Below are 18,298 nucleotides of genomic sequence, written 5' to 3'. Positions count from 1 at the left end.
CAGGAACCACGTGCGCTGGGGGCACACCGACAAGGAAGCGGGCAAGACAGCGAGGGAAGAGGCAAGGCCAAGGACAGACAGAAGTAGAGAAGGCGCCTGTGGGGATAAGGTCATTCAGGGGAACTGCCCACGTCTCGTGCCACAGGCGTGCCCAAACGCATCCTGCGGAGCGCATGGCTGAGGTGTGGCATCAAGAGAGTGAGAGCGTGGCATGCGACGCAAGAAGGGAGGGGGTAGAGGACCGGAGAGACGACCCACTCCATGCCGGTCAACATCATCTCTTGCCACCCCCCCCTTGAACGAGCAAAGCTCGATCACGACCACCCCACACGCAAACGGTTGCCCTGCTACACTGTCCCATGCACAGAGGGCGGCTAGACGATGCAAGCCTACCGAGGAACACGTTGTGCGCGCTGCACGCGTGCGTACTTTTAGTGCCAATGTTTCTCCAATGATCTGTGCGCTTCGCCATGGCGGCTTTCCAGGCCACGCACACGCAAAACCAGAAGTGGGGGACGGGCGCAGCCGGGGAGAATGGCGGCGGTGGGTCACTCCTCCCGACTGTCATTGGCACACTCATCAGGCATCGCTCTTGCACGCGCAGACACGCGGCAAGCGAGTAGAAGAGCGCCGGAAGAAGTTACAGTATTAAGATGGGTTACACCACAGACACAACACCGAAGAGAACAACCCTAGACAGCGAGGCAGCCACCAACACCAACCTCACGATAGTGCTGCAGCTGGGAATGTCGAGTACAGGGAGCGCGCGCGAGAGAGAGAGTAGCAGCTGTAGAGGCGCTGAGTAATAAACCACTGGGAAGACAGAGAGGAGACCAGTAAGGATGTCCGCTCGATCCTCCACCATATGACGCTGCCCGTATCCCTTGTCACCACCATCACACACACGCACCTGCCCCGCCCCCTCCGAATTCCACACGCACATGGTGCAGCACCACCACCACCACTCACAGCGAAGCCTTCTCCGCCCCCCCCCACCACCACCACCCCCCAACCGTCAAGCAACGAGAGGCGAGACAGGAGCACTTTAAAGCACAACGTCACGGGCGCACGCACGCGCACCGATTCAATCAACAGAGGAGGAGAGCGAAACAGATAGCGAGAGGTCATCACACGTCACAGACGCGCACACTCCCTGGCGAGCAGGAGACGACCAAAGATCGACAAGGGACAGGACCACACAAGGAGATATGAAAAAGCGGAGGAGGAGCGCGATGACGCGCGCGGGCACACAAGCGTGTGCCCGGAAAGCAAAACGCCGAGTGGTGCATGTACGCACGCCCACGTGAGTGTGTCTCCCCACGCCGCATTGATGCGCCCACAACCGCACACATGGAGGCGCAGACACGCAGAACCGCGCAAGCAGAGAGAGAGAAAAGGAGCGAACACGAGAAAAGCCACCGATCCATCCATCCCTCCACGCATGTTTTCCGAGTCCCCTCAGTACGGCGAGTAAGGCCCTCACAGAGAGCCCCTTGCAAAGACAGGGAGGGTCGGCTGGAGGCGACGGACTGCGCTACCGGTGTCACCGCAACCTCCGCGACGATCTGTGTTGCAGCAGCCACTGGAACGTGCATCTCTCCGCGTTGTGAACCCGAACTTGCCCATCCACCTCTCCAAAGCCCCGCACAGCATCAACTGCAGCAGCCTGCACCCGCCCCCCTCTTCGCCTTTCCCTCCTCTGCCAGTCACAACACCCTGGCACCGTCAGGTGGATCCCTCACGGCTCAGTAGTCCGTGAAGAGCATCAGCGACGCCTTCTCAACCACAAAGCAGCCGAGCGCGTCGAGCAGGAGGAGCTGCGTGAAGCGCGTGCGGAACGCCTCGGTGGGAAAGGCGGTGATCTCGAACTCCTCGTTGAACTCCGGGCTCGCCTCGGAGGCGAAGCAAAAGACGACGAAGCCGAGGATGATGAGGGCGATGAGCATGGGGCGATTTTTGCGTATACCCTGCATAAATGGCTCGCCGCGGTAGTTCACCGCAAACGTGACGCCGGAGATGAGGGTGGTAAGGAGGAACATGGTGGAGTTCAGCAGCGTCGGCTTGAACTCGACCTCCTGGTAGTTCTTGCTCATGTCGCTCATGGTCGTCGCGTCCACCTCCGCCACCATCCACGACGTCTTCATCATGCAATACAGGTGCAGCGCAAATTGGAAGAAGACGGTGCAGATCATGTACGGGTGGAACACCTTCGTGACAGGCCGCTGACGGCACAGGTGCGTCAGTGGCTTGCTGCGAGACATGAAGAGAAAGCACACGGACAAGATGATGCCAGCCAAGATCATCTGCTTCTCGCCAAACTTCACACCAGCGCAGTGCAGCACCGACATGGAATACGCCTGCGTAAGGCAGTTCAAGGCGAGGATCTTGTACATCATGTGCGTCGTCACAAGCGTCGTGCGGCCAAGCCGGATGATGTCGCACACAGAGGTAAGAGCTTTGGAGCGGCACGTGAACGGCGCCGCGATGGACGCGTCACCAAGCTTGATCATCGGCGGACCGCCCATATTCTCGTCCTCCGAGTTGAAGAGGGACTCCATCAGGAAGTCCGAGTCGCCGGTGCCATTCAGCGGCGGTGGCGGCGCAGCCGCCTTCTTGTCTGCCTTGGTCTTTTCCGCCTCCTTCAGCTGCTTGTTCCACGCCGTGATCTGCTTGATCTCCACTTTGCGCTTCGCCTCCAGCATCTTCCACTTCATCATCTCCATGAACGGCGTCCCCACCTGCGGCTCCGGAGGCACGACGGTGAACTTGAAATGCGGCGGCACCTTCAGATCGGCCGGCACATCCGGCTCGTTGTGCGGCTGCGGGTCAACCACCAGCTCCTTGTTCTCCGCCTTGGGGGCGACCGAGGCCGAGTTCAGCACGGCAATGCCGGCGTGTGCCTGCTTGAGCGCACCAACGTCGTTCGTGCCGTCGCCGGCCATCATGACGATGTGATCCTTCTTCTTGAGGTCTGTGACGATTTCCTCCTTCTGTGTCGGAGCGCAGCGAGCCCAGATGGTGACATGCTCGTTGTACGTCTCTATGATGTACTGCATCGACTCCGGGCTGATCGTCTCCGCGTTCACGCAGAGGTCCCATTCGTTTTCGCGCGGCGTCAGCTTGCGACGGCTGCGCTGGAAGGTGTTGGCGATGATGTCCTGGGGCGTCCCCGGCTGCACCACGCTCGACACCGAGTCCACCCACTCTACTCCGCCACCTGCCGCGTCCTTCGCCACCAGCTGTCGTTTGCACAACAGCATCGACACGTCCTTGCCGACCGAGATCGCCGTCTGCACGCTGTCACCGGTGATGATGACACAGCGGTGGCTGCCGCCCTCCAAGTTTTCGATCGTCTCCTTGGCGTCCTTCTTCAGCGGGCACACATACACAGCGAGACCAGCAAACCGCAGCCCCTTCTCGATGTTCTCGCGGCGCAGCGCAAGAATGGTCTCCTTTGACGCCCGCTCCGCATCTGTCAGCGAGCGATACGCAAGGGCGATGACGCGGTAGCCCTTTGCCGCCGTCTCCTCGGCGATTTTCAGGCAGTCTTCAGGGACAGACTCGCACAGGGCAGCGATGGACTCCGGCGAGCCCTTGGCGACGATGTACTTGCCATCTGGGGCGGAGACGACGCAGGCCATGCGGCGCAGCGTGGCGAGGAAAGGAAAGCGCAGTAGAACCTTGTACATCTTCTGCTGCGCCGCGGCCCCCTTCTTGGCCTTCGCCTGCCCCTCCTTGTCCTCATCCCTAAGAGGCTTGGGGTCGTAGAGAATGTTGTCCTCGCTGTCGATACGGTAGCCCAAGGCGGTGATGGCGGCCTTCTCCATCTCATCTCCAGCCAGCGTCTCTTCGTCGAGGTAGACGAGGGAGTGGCACGTAGCCAGCACCATCTCCGAGTACTTCGGAATCGCCTTCAGCTTGTTCAACAGCCCCTTGCCATCGATCATGTCCACACCGCCGAAGAGCATCTCGTCCGTGGTGAGGGTGCCGGTCTTGTCGAAGCAGCACGTGTCTACCTTTCCAGCATACGGGATGCGGAACGGTTCTGTGCAGAACACTTGCAGCTTCGTCAGCGCAAGCAGAGTTGTGTTGACGGCCAGCGACAGCTCCATCGGAAGCTCCGGCGGCACCACGGAAGTGATGATCTGCACGCAGGACAGGAAAAGCTTCCACCGGCTGCGGTGCGGATCTGCGAGACCACGCTTCAGCAGGTAGCCGCTGGCTGCCAGCGCGAAGACCACGAGCACGCCAATGAAGCCAAAGGCCTCGCCGCTGTTCTCGCTGACGCGGCCCTGGCTGTGCAGAATGGTGCGCAGCAGCTTGCCTTGCTTCGTCTCGAAGCCCGTCTTCAGCACGACGGCGAGCGCCTTGCTCCTGTCGCGGCTGTGCGCGCCCTCCTCGGAGGTCTCGTGAGGGCCATTGCTGAGCAGAATCTGCGTGCCAGAGAAGAGCATGTGTCGCGCGTGCTTCTTGACGCTGAGGGCTATATCCACGTCATCCGGCGCCTCCTTAAGCTGCGGCGTCGACTCGCCGGTCAGGGTCGCCTCGTTCACCACCGCAGTGCCTTTCACCAGCAACGCGTCAACCGGGCACGGGGCGTTGCTCGGCACCACGATGATATCCAGCGGCAACAGGGCATCGGTCTTGATTGTGACGCGCTTGCCGCCACGCATGACGTCAATGTCGCGCACTGGCACCTCCGCCATGTCGCGGAGCGTGCGCATGTTACGGATGCGCTGGTAGACTGTCGTGCACTCCATGCCCACCATCATGAAACCGGTAAAGAGGGAGTAGTACCAGTACTCGTCGAGGCACCAGAGCAGCACGCAAAACATTTGGAACACGAAGAACGGGGAGAGGGCATGGTCGACGAAGAGGTCCTGGAACTCGGGGATGACCACCTCCATCTTGTTGAGCCCGTACGCGTCCACCTGCTTCGTGCGGTCCGCCTCCTTGTTGAGACCCTCCCACCGAATGTAGTAGGAGAAGCTGTGCTTCGTGGGGAAGCGCGGCTTCACGAAAATACCCTCATGCCCGTCCAGCTTCCACTTGCGCTGCTGGAACACAAAGCACGGCGGCTGACCGTCGTCGCCCTCCTGGTGCAGAGGCACGATCTCCGACTCGCCCCTGTGCAGGTGCGTCTCCACCAGGACATCCGTCGCCACGGTTAGCTGCTCCATCGCCACAGCCCGATAGATGATGCGAGCGCGAAACCGCACGGACCAAATCGTGAAGAGGGAGAGGAAGGAGTGAAGGAAGACGAGAATGGGCAAGCAGATGGCGTGAAAGAAGTCGATGTACGTCTGATGCACCAGATACGTCACGCGGTCCCAGACGAGCTCGGGGTAGAGGTAGAGGACAACGGAGACAACGTAGAGCACCGTGAAGGGCCACACAGTGATCCAGGTGTACCACTCACGGCGCCGCAGGAGCCGGAGCTGCCGGATCATGCTGTTCCCAACGATGTTCTCGGTCGGCATGGCTGGTGACGAGGGTGTGCTCGGCGTGGCCTGCGAGAGATCCGTAAGGAAAGGAAGAAGCCGCAGGGAGCAACAGTGGCGGCACCGACGCACCCGCGATGCTTGCGGGGAGGTTCGAAAGCGGATGACCCGCTTACTCGCACGGGCACAGAGGGAGAGCAACGGCGAGAACGGCGCTGACGCCGGCGACGACGACGGAAGCAAGAAGAGCCGAGCCGGAAACGAACAAGAAAAAATATATATACCAACGAGACTTGGCGAATGTTTCGGAGGCTACCACCCACGTTGACGTGTGGCAGTGGGGGGAGGGATTCAGGTACTGCCGAGATGCGCGCAGAGAAGTTGTAGAGAGGAGAGGAGAGGAGAGGGAAGAAGAGGGAGGTGAAGTGGCGCAGAGCGGGGCAGAGCACCACACAAAGGCCGTGCTGGCGGTGGATCCCGCAGGAAGGCGAGTGAGCAGCCAGAGCGCTCTGAGGTCCTCAAGAGGGCGAAGGGGCGGTGAGCAAGTCGCCGCGCTACATTGTCGGTGTCGGAGTCGGTGTGCGCGGTTTACATGTGATCTGCGCGTGTGCGTGCAGACCACTTCACACTGGAGAGGCGAGCGAGCGTCGGCACGCGTCTGCGTTGCGAAAGAAAAGCTGGGGAACAGAGAACAAGAGGCCTGAGTGGGCCTGGTTTGAGGGCAAGCGAGACGTGCAAGTGCGGCAGCCAGTCACGCAAAGGCAAGCACGCCCCGCACGCATGTGCGCATGCGATCATCGCCCTTGAGTACACATCGTTCTTGGCGCTCTCCTCCCGCCATGCGTCATCCCCTCTCGTCACGTGCAAGTACGTTTCTGTTAGCTTTCACGCAGAGGGACGCACACTACCACCACGGGCAATACGCCACGAGGAAGATGATGCAGCGAGCAGGGCGGAGAAACCGACAAAACAGATGATGATGGCGGGCAGAACACCATGATGAGCACGGCCTGTGCATCTCACTCTATATATATATATACACATACAACTCCATGGTAATCCCTCTACCGATCCTACTGGGTGCGCAGCGGGGTTCCTTAGCGCGCACCTTTCTCCTCGATGCGCTTCACGAGGCGCACCGCCTCCTCTACGCCGGTTGCAGCGCACGCGTGAAGCCAACGCTTGGCCTCCGTGAGAAGATGCGCCACCTGTGGCGCGGCGGCCGAGCCCTCGCTTTGGCCATGCTCAGTCGCTGCAAGGAGAAGTTTACCCAAGTTCAGCTGCGACGGCGGGTACCCGGCCTCTGCCGCCTGTCGATACCATTGCATCGCCTCGCCCCAGTCCGCGGCGTCCTCCGCCGCCTCCGCGGGCAGCTTGGAAGAGGCGGGTGCGCCACGTTCGTAGCTCTCGCCGAGCTCGTGCATGGCAGGAAGGTAGCCTGACGAGGCCGCGCAGCGCAACCACGTTTCGCTTGATATTACATCTCGCTGCAGGCCTGCTGTCCCCTCGCGCAGGCAGACGGCCACAGAGTGCATCGCACCGGGGTGGCCAACGCTGATGGCTGCGTCCAGGAAGGACAGTAGCTCTGGCATGGGTATGACGCACGACTCGATCTGGCCAAGGGTGACAGCCTCAGCGAGGGCGGCACCAACCAGCACAACTGGGGAGGAGAGCAGCGTGGACCCGTCCATCAGGTGTGCAGCAACAAAGGCGGAAAAAATGTCGGCAGCAGCCACCAGCGACGGCGCCTGCGCAGCATCCACTATGCACTCGATGACCTCAGCGTCGACGCCGGTGCCAAGCGACCGGGAGTGCCGCCGACACGGGCGCTGCCCTTTCAGCTGCGCGCGTTCTTGCTGGAGAATGCGCAGTACGATGGCAAGGATGCGCTGCAGGGGCGTCGGCAAGCGTGATGCCTCGCCTACGGGGTGCACTAAGCACCGCACCCGATCCTCCACAAAAGAAGTAGACGCAGCGCTACACCCCGTCCAGGAGGGCAGCCGCCCCTCGTGTGAAGGTGAGGGGGCGGTAGAAGGAGCAGCCGAGCCGCTTCCACTACCGCACTTCACCATCGACGGCGGTGCAGCACCTCCGTGGAGTGGAGGTGCTGGTGCTGCGGGGGCACGACTAGAGGTGGTGGCGAAGCGCTCCGCACGGCTCGGCGGAAGGGGGAAGGAGTTGCAAGCGGGCGACGATGTGCTGCCCGTCAGAGGCCGAGCACTGGCCCGCTTACACTTCCTTCCCGCCTCCGCTGCGGTCGGCAAAACGTCACCGTGCAGTGTGCAGAGGCGAAAAGATGATCCACCGCGGAAGCCGCTGCGCATCGGGGACGTCGCTGGACGGGGCAGGTGGCACCTTCCCGAGTTGACGCCCTGTGTCGGCGGCGTGCTCGTCATGAGATGGGCGACTGGAGGGCGCCGAGCCGGTGGCATCGTGCTCTGCTGCAGCCGGAGAAAAGCGGAAATAGTGGAAGCGAGATGGCCCACCGGCGGTGGGAGTGTAGGCGCTGATGTGCGCACCGTTGTGTCGAGCGCCCGTTATGTACCCTGGTGCCCCCTGCCCCTTCTCAGAGCTGCCCGGCTGGCGCGTGGGGAGGTGTGTGTAGCCAACGCGCATCAACAAAGTCCGCACAGGTGCACGAGCGCGCATGAGTGAGTCGCGGAGCGGCGGAGACAACGTGAAGTGAAGAAGCGAAACCGTAGAGACATAAGAAGAGGCTCGAACACGGCACTCGGCCATACAAATATATATGCAGACACAGCATGACGGTGTATGCAGCGCCACTGCACAGAGGGGGGAGAGGGAGAACCATTCGGGGCACGTGTCTCACCCATTGCACAGTGTCGCCACAGCTGTCACGGTGCGGCGCAACGTCACCGAAAGTAACGGCTATGCGCAACAGAGTGCAAGAAGCGGGAACGCGATGGTGCAGTGGCAAGGGGCGACAGCTGCCGCTCACCAGAGGTGGTGTCCTTCGAAAAGAGCTTCGCCGGTTGATGATGGTGCGCGCGTGCTCTGCGCCGCGCTCCTTCGTTTTTTGTGTGTGACGTAAGCGCCCATATATCCACATGCACGCGCTCGACATGCGGAGAACCCGTATAGGCTCTCTCAGGGCCGCGTGTGGTGGGCGCGCACCAACACAAGGCCGACGCGTGCTAAACACTATCGAGAACGAGGCGCATGCGCGGCTGTCTTCGCCTCTCGGTGTCTCTCGGCTCACGGGCACCTGCCTCTCTCTCCCGCATGACGTGATGGTGAACGTCACAGCCACGAGGCGACAAAGATGGCACGATAGAGGCGCCCCTGCCTCGCCACCGTGCTGTCTGGAGCGTGCAGAATACGGAGCGAGTCCTCAGTGCTGCGCAGTCGATCGTATGAGAGGCGCACGGTGGGGCACTGGTGCTTGCCGGATCGCCAGTAGGCGTACGGCTCCACATGATACCTACCAGCGAGGTCGACGAGGACGTCATCGCCGAGCACCTCAGCGACGGCGGCGACAAACGCGGCGGGGCCGACAATGTGCACGGTGTACACGCTACCCTCCATCGACATTCCTGGTGCTGCCACGACACCCGGTGCGTGCAGCTCTGCCGGTTCTGATGGAAACAGCGGCGCTGCAGGACCGCCGCCGCTGCCAACGGGAAAGAAGCTCGACGTGCTCAGGGTGCATTGTAGCCCCGCCGAGACGCCGGTGATGTCCAAAGTCCCCACTTGAAGAGCGTAGATGGCGCCAACCGCACGGACAATGGACGTGCCACGCCATGGGCTTCCTGTGCCTCGATCAGCGCCATTAAAAAGGGAGCGGCCAATGCGCGTCGCACACCGCATTGCCTGCGCAGCGCGCACAGTGAACAAGACGGTGGTGGTATAAAACTGATTGGTACCAAGTCCCACATGAAGACACACCGGCAGTGGTGTGGAGTGTGTGTGCGCGCGCGGCGGTGCGTCGCACAAGCAGAGCGACCGAGACAGCGAAGGGAAAGGGAGGGTGTGGTGGAGGCGCAAGTAGCGTTACATAGCGAATACAGCGTAACAGCTTACGCAGAAGAAGGCTTCGAAGACCGCACAGAAGAGGTGCAGGGGACGAGCGCCGGCGTACCACGGGGTCACGAGTCGTCACGGGAGTACTTTTCACTTTCTCTTCGGGTCCACCGGCGTCTGTGCTCACGTAGCGCCGCAGCAGCCACGTGAAGGGGAGATCAGACACCGCGAAAGGGGCGCACGCAGGGACGCATGAAAAAGGGAGCTGGCGGAAGACGTGATTGGAGGGGAGGGAGGGGGGCGACGACACCAGGCATCCGGTGCGCGAGAGAGGCGAACGCGAGGCGACGGATCCGCAGGGGTGATGGCTGGACACGCGGAGGTAAGAGAGAGAGCGGGTCGGGCAAAACGGCATGTGCGCAGCTGTGCGTTAGCTTGGGTATATACGAGCACCCGTGTCAGTACCGCGACTTCGCATCGAGCGGCGCGACATGAGGATCAGAGGAACGTGTTTACTTCTCACTTCTAGCGTACCCACATCGCCGCCGTGCAACGCGGGCTCCACGCAGCACCGCTCCACCACAAGAGTCCGTCACAGGCCCCTCCCCCCACCGCGCCGCGCGAAGCAGCCACCCACACCCTGCCTCACACTCTGCCCACCTACCCCCGCCTCGCAGGCCGCCACCCCTGGTGCATCCCCCCTCCCCCCTCGAGGCGGCACTCGGGCTCGCCACGCACCAGTAGGCAGTGTGAAGGCCGAGGCCGAGATGCGTCCCAGTCGCGCTGGCACTCGCCCCATCGCATGGATGGCATGGGCGTCTTCGCTGTCGCAGGTCTCCCCGACGCCACGCCATCCAGGGTCTGGCCGCTGGCCACAAGTAGCGGTACATCCCTCTGGCTTCCCCTGCGCCGTCGGTGCTTGACCCTGTCAGCACCACAAGTGGCTCGGCATGGGGAGGGATATGGGGGGCTGCTCGGCTTCCTCCCAGACAGAGAGTGGACACACCGGACCCTGAGGCGGCACGCGCGGAGAGGGGTGTGTGCGCCCCCCCCCCGCCCTCTCGCCGGAAAAGGTCATCGGGTACGCGCCGCTCACAGGAGGAGCAAAGGCATCGACAACTTCGTGGACGGGTAGCGACGAGGAGGAGGAAGAGTAAGAGAGACAGAGACCTACGCACACGCATACAGAGATGCGTGCGAGGAGGCCTGCTAAGAGGGTGAAGAGCTTGTGTGGTGGTCTACCGCTTGCACCCTTCTGTACCTTCTTCTGCAGGATTCCGACCACATCAGTGGCAGCTGCGCATTCGCCCGCCCCCTCCACTCCACCTCACCTTAGTTCTCCTCTCCTCTCAGCCTTCGTCCGTGTTTAAAGCATGCTACCATCCGCCCAGACCACTCTCTCTCTAACAGGAAAGTGTTTCCGCTTCAGGCTATGCGCTTGATGATGTGTATGCCGCTGTCGGTCACGACGATGCCGCTCACCTGCCCCACCTCGAGAGACTTTGTGGCATCCTCAAAGGACTTCATCATCTCCCCAGGGCCGAAGACGCCCAAGTCGCCGCCGCGGGCGTAGCTGCTGCAGTCGCTGCGCTGTCGAGCGGCCTCCTCGAAGGTCATCTTTCCCTCTTCGATTGATTGGTGCCACTTCTGCAGCTCTGTGACGGCTTCCTCGTACGATATGGTGGTGGGCTGCCCAGTGCGGCGCGACACAGGGTTGCGGCTGCCGCTGTGCTTGATGAGCAGATGCTCCGCCCGCCAAGACGAGGTGGACATGATCGTGTTGTTGGTGGCGGGCTTTTGCGTGTACCGTTTGGGGGGAGGAGGAAGAGGAGGAGGGTTAGCTGGGTAAGAAGGCGGAATGTTACTTTCGCTTCGGTGTCGACGTCAGCGCCACCCTCGACAAGACGTCCGCAAGGGAGAGCGGCCAAGTAGAACGGAGGGAGGGACAGTGAAGGGGAAGGGGGGATTCTACCGCGCACCGGAGACGTTCGGGTGCACGTGCTCATCATTGCTGTGTGCCCGAAGAGAAGTTGTTGATGGTGACATAGTGGAGGGCATGTCGACGTCGCCGTGTACAATCACGTGCGCACACCAACGAAAACGGTTGTCGCTACAGTGAGAGACGCAGCGCGCAGAGGACCAGAACAGCGTCCCTGAGTCGACACCGACAAGCTGCGTTGATGCAGAGTATGCGAAGTAGGGGAAGGGAGGGGGCGTGTGCCTGACACATCGGGCACCCTCCTCTCCCTGGCCTCTGTCCTCCAGTGACTTTTCTTTGCTCAGCGCCCCAGCAGAGCGGGGACAGGATGAGAAGGGCATTCATCAGCAGAGAACCTGTGCGAGCTGAAGTGCGACAGCACCGCGAGAATGCGGTGGCGACAGTGGTGATCTCGATGCGATCCGGTGCAAGGCCCACCATCATCATCCTGCGCACCAGAGTGGGACGGCTGCCTTGCCACGTGCGGCGCCGCGGTGGTATTGGTGGATCAGTGGGAATACGTCGCTGGGTGGGTGTGTGTGTGGCACATGATAGTCCGCACACCAAACAAAGGAAAGGGAACGGCCCCCACAACCAGCAAGCAGAGAACACACACCGAGACACATGCGCGGACAGTGGCCTCCGGCCTTCGTCAGTGGCACTCGTGAGACCAACGAGGTACGTGGCCCTCACGTTATCCGCTAGCTCTGTTCCGGGTCCCGCGTGTGTTCGCCTGCGTGCTGGGCACTCTATAGCGCATAACCTTTCTATCCCCAGCCCATCAGCCCCATCAAGCAGCCACGCCATCGGCACCGCTGTTATCGCCGCACAAGTAGTCCATCGACGCGACGCGCAGCCGCCATGCAAGAGCGTACGCGGCCAGTAGGACAGAGTCCGTGCAGATGACGACACCTTCGCCGAAGGAGGCCTGCAAGTACATGGCATACTCGAGGATGGCGCGGTGGTGGAGAATCTCGCGGGGGTCGCGGTTGAGGATGAAGTCCACCTCGTGGCACGCACCGCCCGCGTCACTCGCAGCATCGACACCCGCCCCACCCTTCGTTCGGGCCCTCGCCTGTCGATGGCGGAGCAGCGGCAACGTCACTGTAAACCGCAGCCAGCCAGGGTCCGCCGCCGGCAGCGCGCACGTTTGCTCCGGTCGCTGCACGTCGAGAATGAAGTCCTGCTTCGCCCGCTCCATCACTGCAAGAGCCTCGGCTGCCGCGTGGGAAGCTGCGAGCAGCTGGGCATCGAACGGTTCGCGCCTCACCCCACCTAAGTCTCCTCTGTGGGTGTCGTAGCCTACGAAGGCATCGCCGTGACTGCTGTGTGGCCCCTCCACTGGCTGATGCGGTGACATCGACTGGCTGAGGGACTCGGAGTCGCTCCGGTACGCCGCCGCCTCCGTGACGAGCGTGTGCACGCACAACGGCACCCGCATCATGTTGTCCTGCTGACCAAAGAGCACATCAAACGCCGCTGCGGACTCCGGCCCCGCTACGAGTTGAAATAGCGCGTGCGCGTCGACGATGATGCGCGAGTTGCGGACGCGATGTAGCGGCATCACTTGACGAGTGACGAGGCGCTTCACCATGGCCGCCGTCGCCAGTAGCGGCGTGATGCGTCGCCGCAGCTTGTCTAGCCGCATCGTCTCGTTCATGTCGTCGTCATCGTCGCTACCGCCATTCGGTTCCCCGCCGAGCCTGTCATGCGCATATGCGCGAGCGGGTCCCACGCTCTGATCATCCGCCCGTGCGGGGCCGTCTCGGGGCCGGTGGTGCATTTTGCGTCTCCTCTGCGTGCGTCCTTCGCCGCCGCCGTCGCGCCGCTCTTTGCGCACCGCCTTCATGGCGGTCGAGTTCTCGTCGTCGAAGTCCTCCGGTTTGAGGCAGTCCTCGTCGGATGCCGAGGAGCGGCTGGACGACGTGGAGGTGGAGGAGAACGTATCGAAACTGGAGCTGAACCCGCTCGTGCGATCCTCCCTCCCGTGTCGCGCCAGCGTCTTGGCCTCGTTGAGAAGCACGTACCCATACGGTGTGCAGCTGAACGCCTCCATGGCCTCCTCGGCCGCCACCATCTGCGGTACATGAGCGCGACGCCAGCGCACCCGCTGTTGCTGCAGAGCCAGTGCCTTGTAGTACGTGAGAGCAGTGGCGTTTACGCTGACGCGATGGGCATCGAATCCGTGCAGTCGCACGCTCTCCATGTCAGTGCACCGCGACAGCGCCACGTACGACTGGCCAGACTCAAATACCTTCTTGAAGTCGATGTCCACCTGCGTCAGCGACATCCCTTGCGACTTGTGGATAGTGATGGCGTAGGCGAGGATGAGCGGGATCTGCACAGAGCGTGACACCTCGCGCGACCCAAGCATCTCCCTCCACTCCTGCGGCTCCACAACGAGCTCACGTGTGGTCACGGTGCCATCAGCGCAGCGCAGGTCGAAGGCTACAACCGGCAGCATTGTGTGCCTTTGGTCCATCATCTTGCCTCGCCCCACGCAGATGGATCGTGCGTCGTCGGCGCTGACGCCCTGCGTCTTGAAGAGGTAGCCTGTGGCGAAGCTCACGAAGTCGGTGATCGTGCCGGTGCTGCCATTGACGAGCCCTAGCCGAGGGTCGAAGTTTTTGATGAGCATAACACGGCCGCCTTTGCGCAGGTGCACAATCCTTGTCAGTGTGGTATCCGGAAAGCCGCCCTTGCCCGTGTGGAAGCCGCGGTACGTGAACATCTCGGTGTTGAGCTGGCGGTGGTACCTCTCGTTTTCCGCGTCCACCTCGGCGCGGGTGGAGCGAAGGATTGTGTAGCCATCAAACGGGGCATCAATGGCGCGCCCGAGGCCGTTGACGAGCTCAAGCCGTGTCTGTCGCGTACTCGTAGCCGACATCTCCGTCCTGCAGGCCGCTGCGCTGCGTACTGCAGCCTCGGCGCTCACGTCCGCCTCGCGCTTGAGGCCCACTCGCACCACCTCCGGTGGCCCATGGTCGTCCTCCACCTTCACACCTGTAGCGACGTCTGTGCGCCGCACAAAGTGCACCCGCTCCGTCGTGTCCATCGAGTAGAGCAGCTCGACGGACTCCGGCTTCAACTCGCCGAAGCGCATCTCGCTCAAGATGGCAAAGAAGCGCAGGTTGCGTTGGCGGAACGGCGTTGAGAGCAGGCATATCCTCGGGTTCACCCTCCACCACGCCTCCGTCTCGAAGCAGAACTGCGGGCTGCTGCCACGCCGTTCGCGCGATACCGGTGGAAGCTGGAGGAAGTCGCCTGAGAGGATGAGCTGGATGCCGCCGAACGGCTCGTGCGGGCGGTTGCGCACGTGCCGAGCAATGTAGTCAACCAGGTCGAAGAAACTTGGCTCGAGCATAGACACCTCATCGATGACCAGTACGCGGCAAGTGCGCCAGTTGCGCACGCAGCGCTGCTTGCTGAGAACGATGCTTAGCAGGCTGTCGCCCTTACTACTTCGACTGGGGATGCCGCAGCCGACGAAGCTGTGCAGCGTCGAGCCGCTGAGGTTGAGAGCGGCAATGCCTGTCGTCGCGGTGACGAAGGTGCACGAGGCGGGTAAGGCGCGAACGATGGTGCGCAGCAGGTGCGACTTGCCGGTGCCAGCGCCGCCAGTGATAAACACGCTCCGGTGCTCCTTTACTGCCATGTGGAAGGCGTAGCGCTGCTCACTCGATAGGGCCCGTTCCGCCGCCGCTGGCGCGATGGTGGCTGACGGAGCTGCTGGCGCCGCATCTTCGGCGTCCTCAACGTCGCAGGACGTGCTGTCCGGTGGCGGTGCGCGTGTCTCTGTCGCGTGGAATGAGCGGCGCTGGTGCTCGTTTTCTGTTGACGCCACCGGAGTGCCGGTAGAAGGGTCGGTGGATCTACCACTGCAGTCCGAGTCGAGCAGCATGTAGGGCTGGGCACGAGCTTTGTGCCTCACGTCTTCCGTTTCGGCGTCGCTCAACGCTCTGGCGTGGCACGTCATCATGGCTGTCGCCGTCGCGGCCGAGGGCCCGGCGGGCGGTTTCGCCGGTGCCGGACTCATGGAAAGCGGCGCGTGGGCGGCGGTCTCTCCCGTCATAGCAGGCGGGGTGAACACCGTGATGATGCTGGGGAAAGAGCTGCTATAGGAGAGGAGCTGCGCGGCCTCCTCCGTAGGCGGTACCGTTGCCGGCGACGTGTATTGGCGGTCGTTGCTGGACGACGACAGGAGCACTCGCTGCTGCTGTGGAAGTCGCGGCGCAGTTGCTGTCAGAGGAGACATTGCTGGGGAAGTTGCCGTGGAGGACAATGTTATGCAGCTGTGCACCTCCTCCGCATCCTGGCCGTTCTCGGGGGCGGTGAGCTCCGCCACGTGCTCTGTGGTCGATACCGTCAAGGGGGATGCGACAGAGCTGCGCCGCGGGGATGATACATCTCGTGCGGCAGCGGCGCCAACGGCGTCCGGCGTCGTCATGCCTTCCGTGCCCCTCGTGGCTCGTGCATCGCCTAGGACAGCGGTCTTGCACGCCTCAGAGCCCGAAAGCGAAGTGCTCGGGCACGTGAAGAGAGACGAGGCCGATGAAGTCGACGCCAGGTTCCGAACGGAGGCGTCCCCGCCGTAGGTGACGTGACTGTGCGAGGCAGACGGCGCACGTCCGCTGTACCGCATCGAGATCAGCGGTGGAGTGGAGGCTGAGTAGCTTCTATTGGGCGGGGCGGCGATAGGGATATGGTGGTCGCAGCGGTGGTCGTCGTCCTTGTTGGTTAAGAGAACCTGGGAGGTAGATGTGTGGTCACCCGTCCGCTGCGAGGAGTGCGTGACAGCTGGCGCATCCATCTTCATCGCGCTGTAGATCAAAGGCTGTGAATACAGGAAGGACGGGGGGCAGAGACGGATGGGGTGTGCGAGCAGGCGTGTGTCCAGGCTTCGGGTGTCAGCAAGGGGGGAGGTGCATCTATGTGTTACACTATGCCGAAGAGACGAGAGGAGGGTGATGGCGCACAGAACAAAAGGCGGAAGAGGACGACGGCGTGCGCAGGCCGGACCCCGTCCACGCTGTGAGGGGGGAGGGTGGGGCGTACAGCGCCCTCCCACGTCCCTGACGCACGCACACACACACCAACTTCGCTCGAAAACGTGCGTCTCGGAACGTGCGCTGATTGGGGATAGTCAAGTCGGCACACGCGGCGGTGAGCCCCTTCGACATACGGCGCGCTGGCATGCTGAGATCAGTCAAGGAGGGTTGCGTTGACCGACAGAGAGAGAGCGTGTGTGGGGTGGCAGGGGGGCAGCGGGCATATACGGAGAGAGAGACGGAAACACCATCTGGCGACGCGTGCTGAGTTCGCTACTGTTTGGAGGGGGCACCGATGCAGCCGCTGTGGTGGTGGAGGCAAGTGGAGGCCCAGTCACGGTGCCTCGAGGCACTGAAAAGGGAGGGAAAAGTGCGCAAGCATGTGCAGGGCAGCTTCTGCACGCGAGTGCAGGCCCACCGGCAGCGACACCGACACGTGAGGCGACGGCGTTCAGACGACTCACTTCGCTTTTTCTTGAGAAGCCGAACGGCGAGGGGGGAGGGGGGGGCAGAGTGTTCACCGTTGCACTGGATATGGGGCACACACACACGTGAACAAGATACGTGTGCACGCGCTCTTCTGCGCCACACGGACGCGCGTACGGAAAAATGCACACGCGCACATAGAAGTCGCTGGCCATCACAGAGCACATGTAGAGAAGCGACGTTACAGCCGTCGCACAACTCCCACTAGCTGACTGACGAAGAACCGCCACGCACACAGCCACCACAGCCGCAGCCATCACCACACCGTCGCCGCCACGCGGCAGTGGGGGTGGTCTTGTCACTCATCAAACTCGTTTATGCACGACTCCACCACGTTCAGCAGATTGCGGTTCTCCAGCGCGGCCGCCACCCGCTCCTTGTCGTTGAGCTGCTTGTTCACCTGCTCCTCCTGCTCATGGGTGCCGGGGGTGACGTAGATGTCGACCTTCGTGTACTCGGGTAGTGATCGCTCGAGCTGCAGACGGATGCTCAGACCAATCAGCGTGGTCAGGCTGCAGTGCGGCACCGTCGGAGTAAAAAGAACACGGATGTGCCGCTTCTTCCAGTCGACGGTGATGAGCGAGGGTTCGACGACTTTCAGCTGTTCGAGCGAGTTGGGGTGCTCAGGATCGCGAATGCGGCGAATCATCTCGAACACCTCCCATGCGTCGATGGGGTCCTCCGCGTCCTCATCATCCTCGGCCGCGCGCTCCGCATCGGTGCGGCCTTTGAGCGGGTCATGCGTGGGCTCGAACACGGTGGGGTTGGGGTTAGCTAGCTCGGCCATGATCACATGTGTCCGTCGCTTTGTGTACTCTTCGAGCCGGTGGAGGGAGCACGACCTACGACACAACGAAGCCAGACCGTGGTCCGGGTGGTAGAAAACAGTGAAGAAGGGGAGAGGAGAGTCGGTGGACAAGAGACATGGGCGATACGCTGGCAGCGAGGGGGACAGGAGGGCAACAAAGTATTGTTGTGCGAAGCGGAGCAGCAGCAGCAGGAGAGTGGAAGGAGGGTGTGTAGAGGAGCGGTGTGGCCCTCCGCACCATTGCGCCCACCCACTCCTCCCCACTTCTCCTCCGCCGTCATCTCTCGTTACTCCATCACGCCGACAGAGCCAAGATCATGCAGAGCGGCTCGCTCCCCCCCCCACCTAGCCTAGCCCATTCCTTCGAGGGGCCACATCAGGAGGCCGCCCACTCACCCGCAATTTCAGTGCCTCTTGCCGGGCTTTGCGTTCGTATGCCTTCTGATTCGCTCGTGCCGCGACGGAGCCGCAGAGGTGATCCGCTGTGCCGCCTGCCGCTACCGTCGAGCTTCTCTTTGCCCCCCCCCACCCCTTCGCGAGGGACTATCGTGTCGTG

At 62.3% G+C, this 18,298-nt stretch overlaps 6 protein-coding genes across 6 annotated transcripts; all 6 read right to left on the bottom strand.

Annotated features, from left to right (window-relative positions):
• Positions 1-1,745: 1,745 nt before the first annotated feature.
• On the bottom strand, positions 1,746-5,480 carry LMXM_07_1050 (putative cation-transporting ATPase; the record flags this gene model as incomplete). The annotated part of the gene is made up of 1 exon (XM_003872208.1): positions 1,746-5,480. One exon carries the CDS (start codon positions 5,478-5,480, stop codon positions 1,746-1,748), a length of 3,735 nt encoding a protein of 1,244 aa, XP_003872257.1.
• A 1,058-nt stretch (positions 5,481-6,538) lies between these two features.
• Positions 6,539-7,513, bottom strand: LMXM_07_1040 (conserved hypothetical protein; the record flags this gene model as incomplete). The annotated part of the gene is made up of 1 exon (XM_003872207.1): positions 6,539-7,513. One exon carries the CDS (start codon positions 7,511-7,513, stop codon positions 6,539-6,541), a length of 975 nt encoding a protein of 324 aa, XP_003872256.1.
• A 1,189-nt stretch (positions 7,514-8,702) lies between these two features.
• On the bottom strand, positions 8,703-9,269 carry LMXM_07_1035 (uncharacterized protein; the record flags this gene model as incomplete). The annotated part of the gene is made up of 1 exon (XM_003872206.1): positions 8,703-9,269. One exon carries the CDS (start codon positions 9,267-9,269, stop codon positions 8,703-8,705), a length of 567 nt encoding a protein of 188 aa, XP_003872255.1.
• Positions 9,270-10,847: 1,578 nt separating this feature from the next.
• Positions 10,848-11,195, bottom strand: LMXM_07_1030 (peptidyl-prolyl cis-trans isomerase/rotamase,putative; the record flags this gene model as incomplete). Its single annotated transcript, XM_003872205.1, has 1 exon — positions 10,848-11,195. The coding sequence occupies one exon, from the start codon at positions 11,193-11,195 to the stop codon at positions 10,848-10,850; it is 348 nt and encodes a 115-aa protein (XP_003872254.1).
• A 995-nt stretch (positions 11,196-12,190) lies between these two features.
• Positions 12,191-15,847, bottom strand: LMXM_07_1020 (putative DNA repair and recombination protein,mitochondrial precursor; the record flags this gene model as incomplete). The annotated part of the gene is made up of 1 exon (XM_003872204.1): positions 12,191-15,847. One exon carries the CDS (start codon positions 15,845-15,847, stop codon positions 12,191-12,193), a length of 3,657 nt encoding a protein of 1,218 aa, XP_003872253.1.
• Positions 15,848-17,232: 1,385 nt separating this feature from the next.
• LMXM_07_1010 (conserved hypothetical protein) lies at positions 17,233-17,721 on the bottom strand (the record flags this gene model as incomplete). The annotated part of the gene is made up of 1 exon (XM_003872203.1): positions 17,233-17,721. One exon carries the CDS (start codon positions 17,719-17,721, stop codon positions 17,233-17,235), a length of 489 nt encoding a protein of 162 aa, XP_003872252.1.
• Positions 17,722-18,298: the final 577 nt, after the last annotated feature.

The sequence above is a fragment of the Leishmania mexicana genome, chromosome 7 (assembly GCF_000234665.1).
Source record: "Leishmania mexicana MHOM/GT/2001/U1103 complete genome, chromosome 7".
NCBI classification, from domain to species: domain Eukaryota; phylum Euglenozoa; class Kinetoplastea; order Trypanosomatida; family Trypanosomatidae; genus Leishmania; species Leishmania mexicana.
This window is presented reverse-complemented; position numbering and strand designations above follow the sequence as displayed.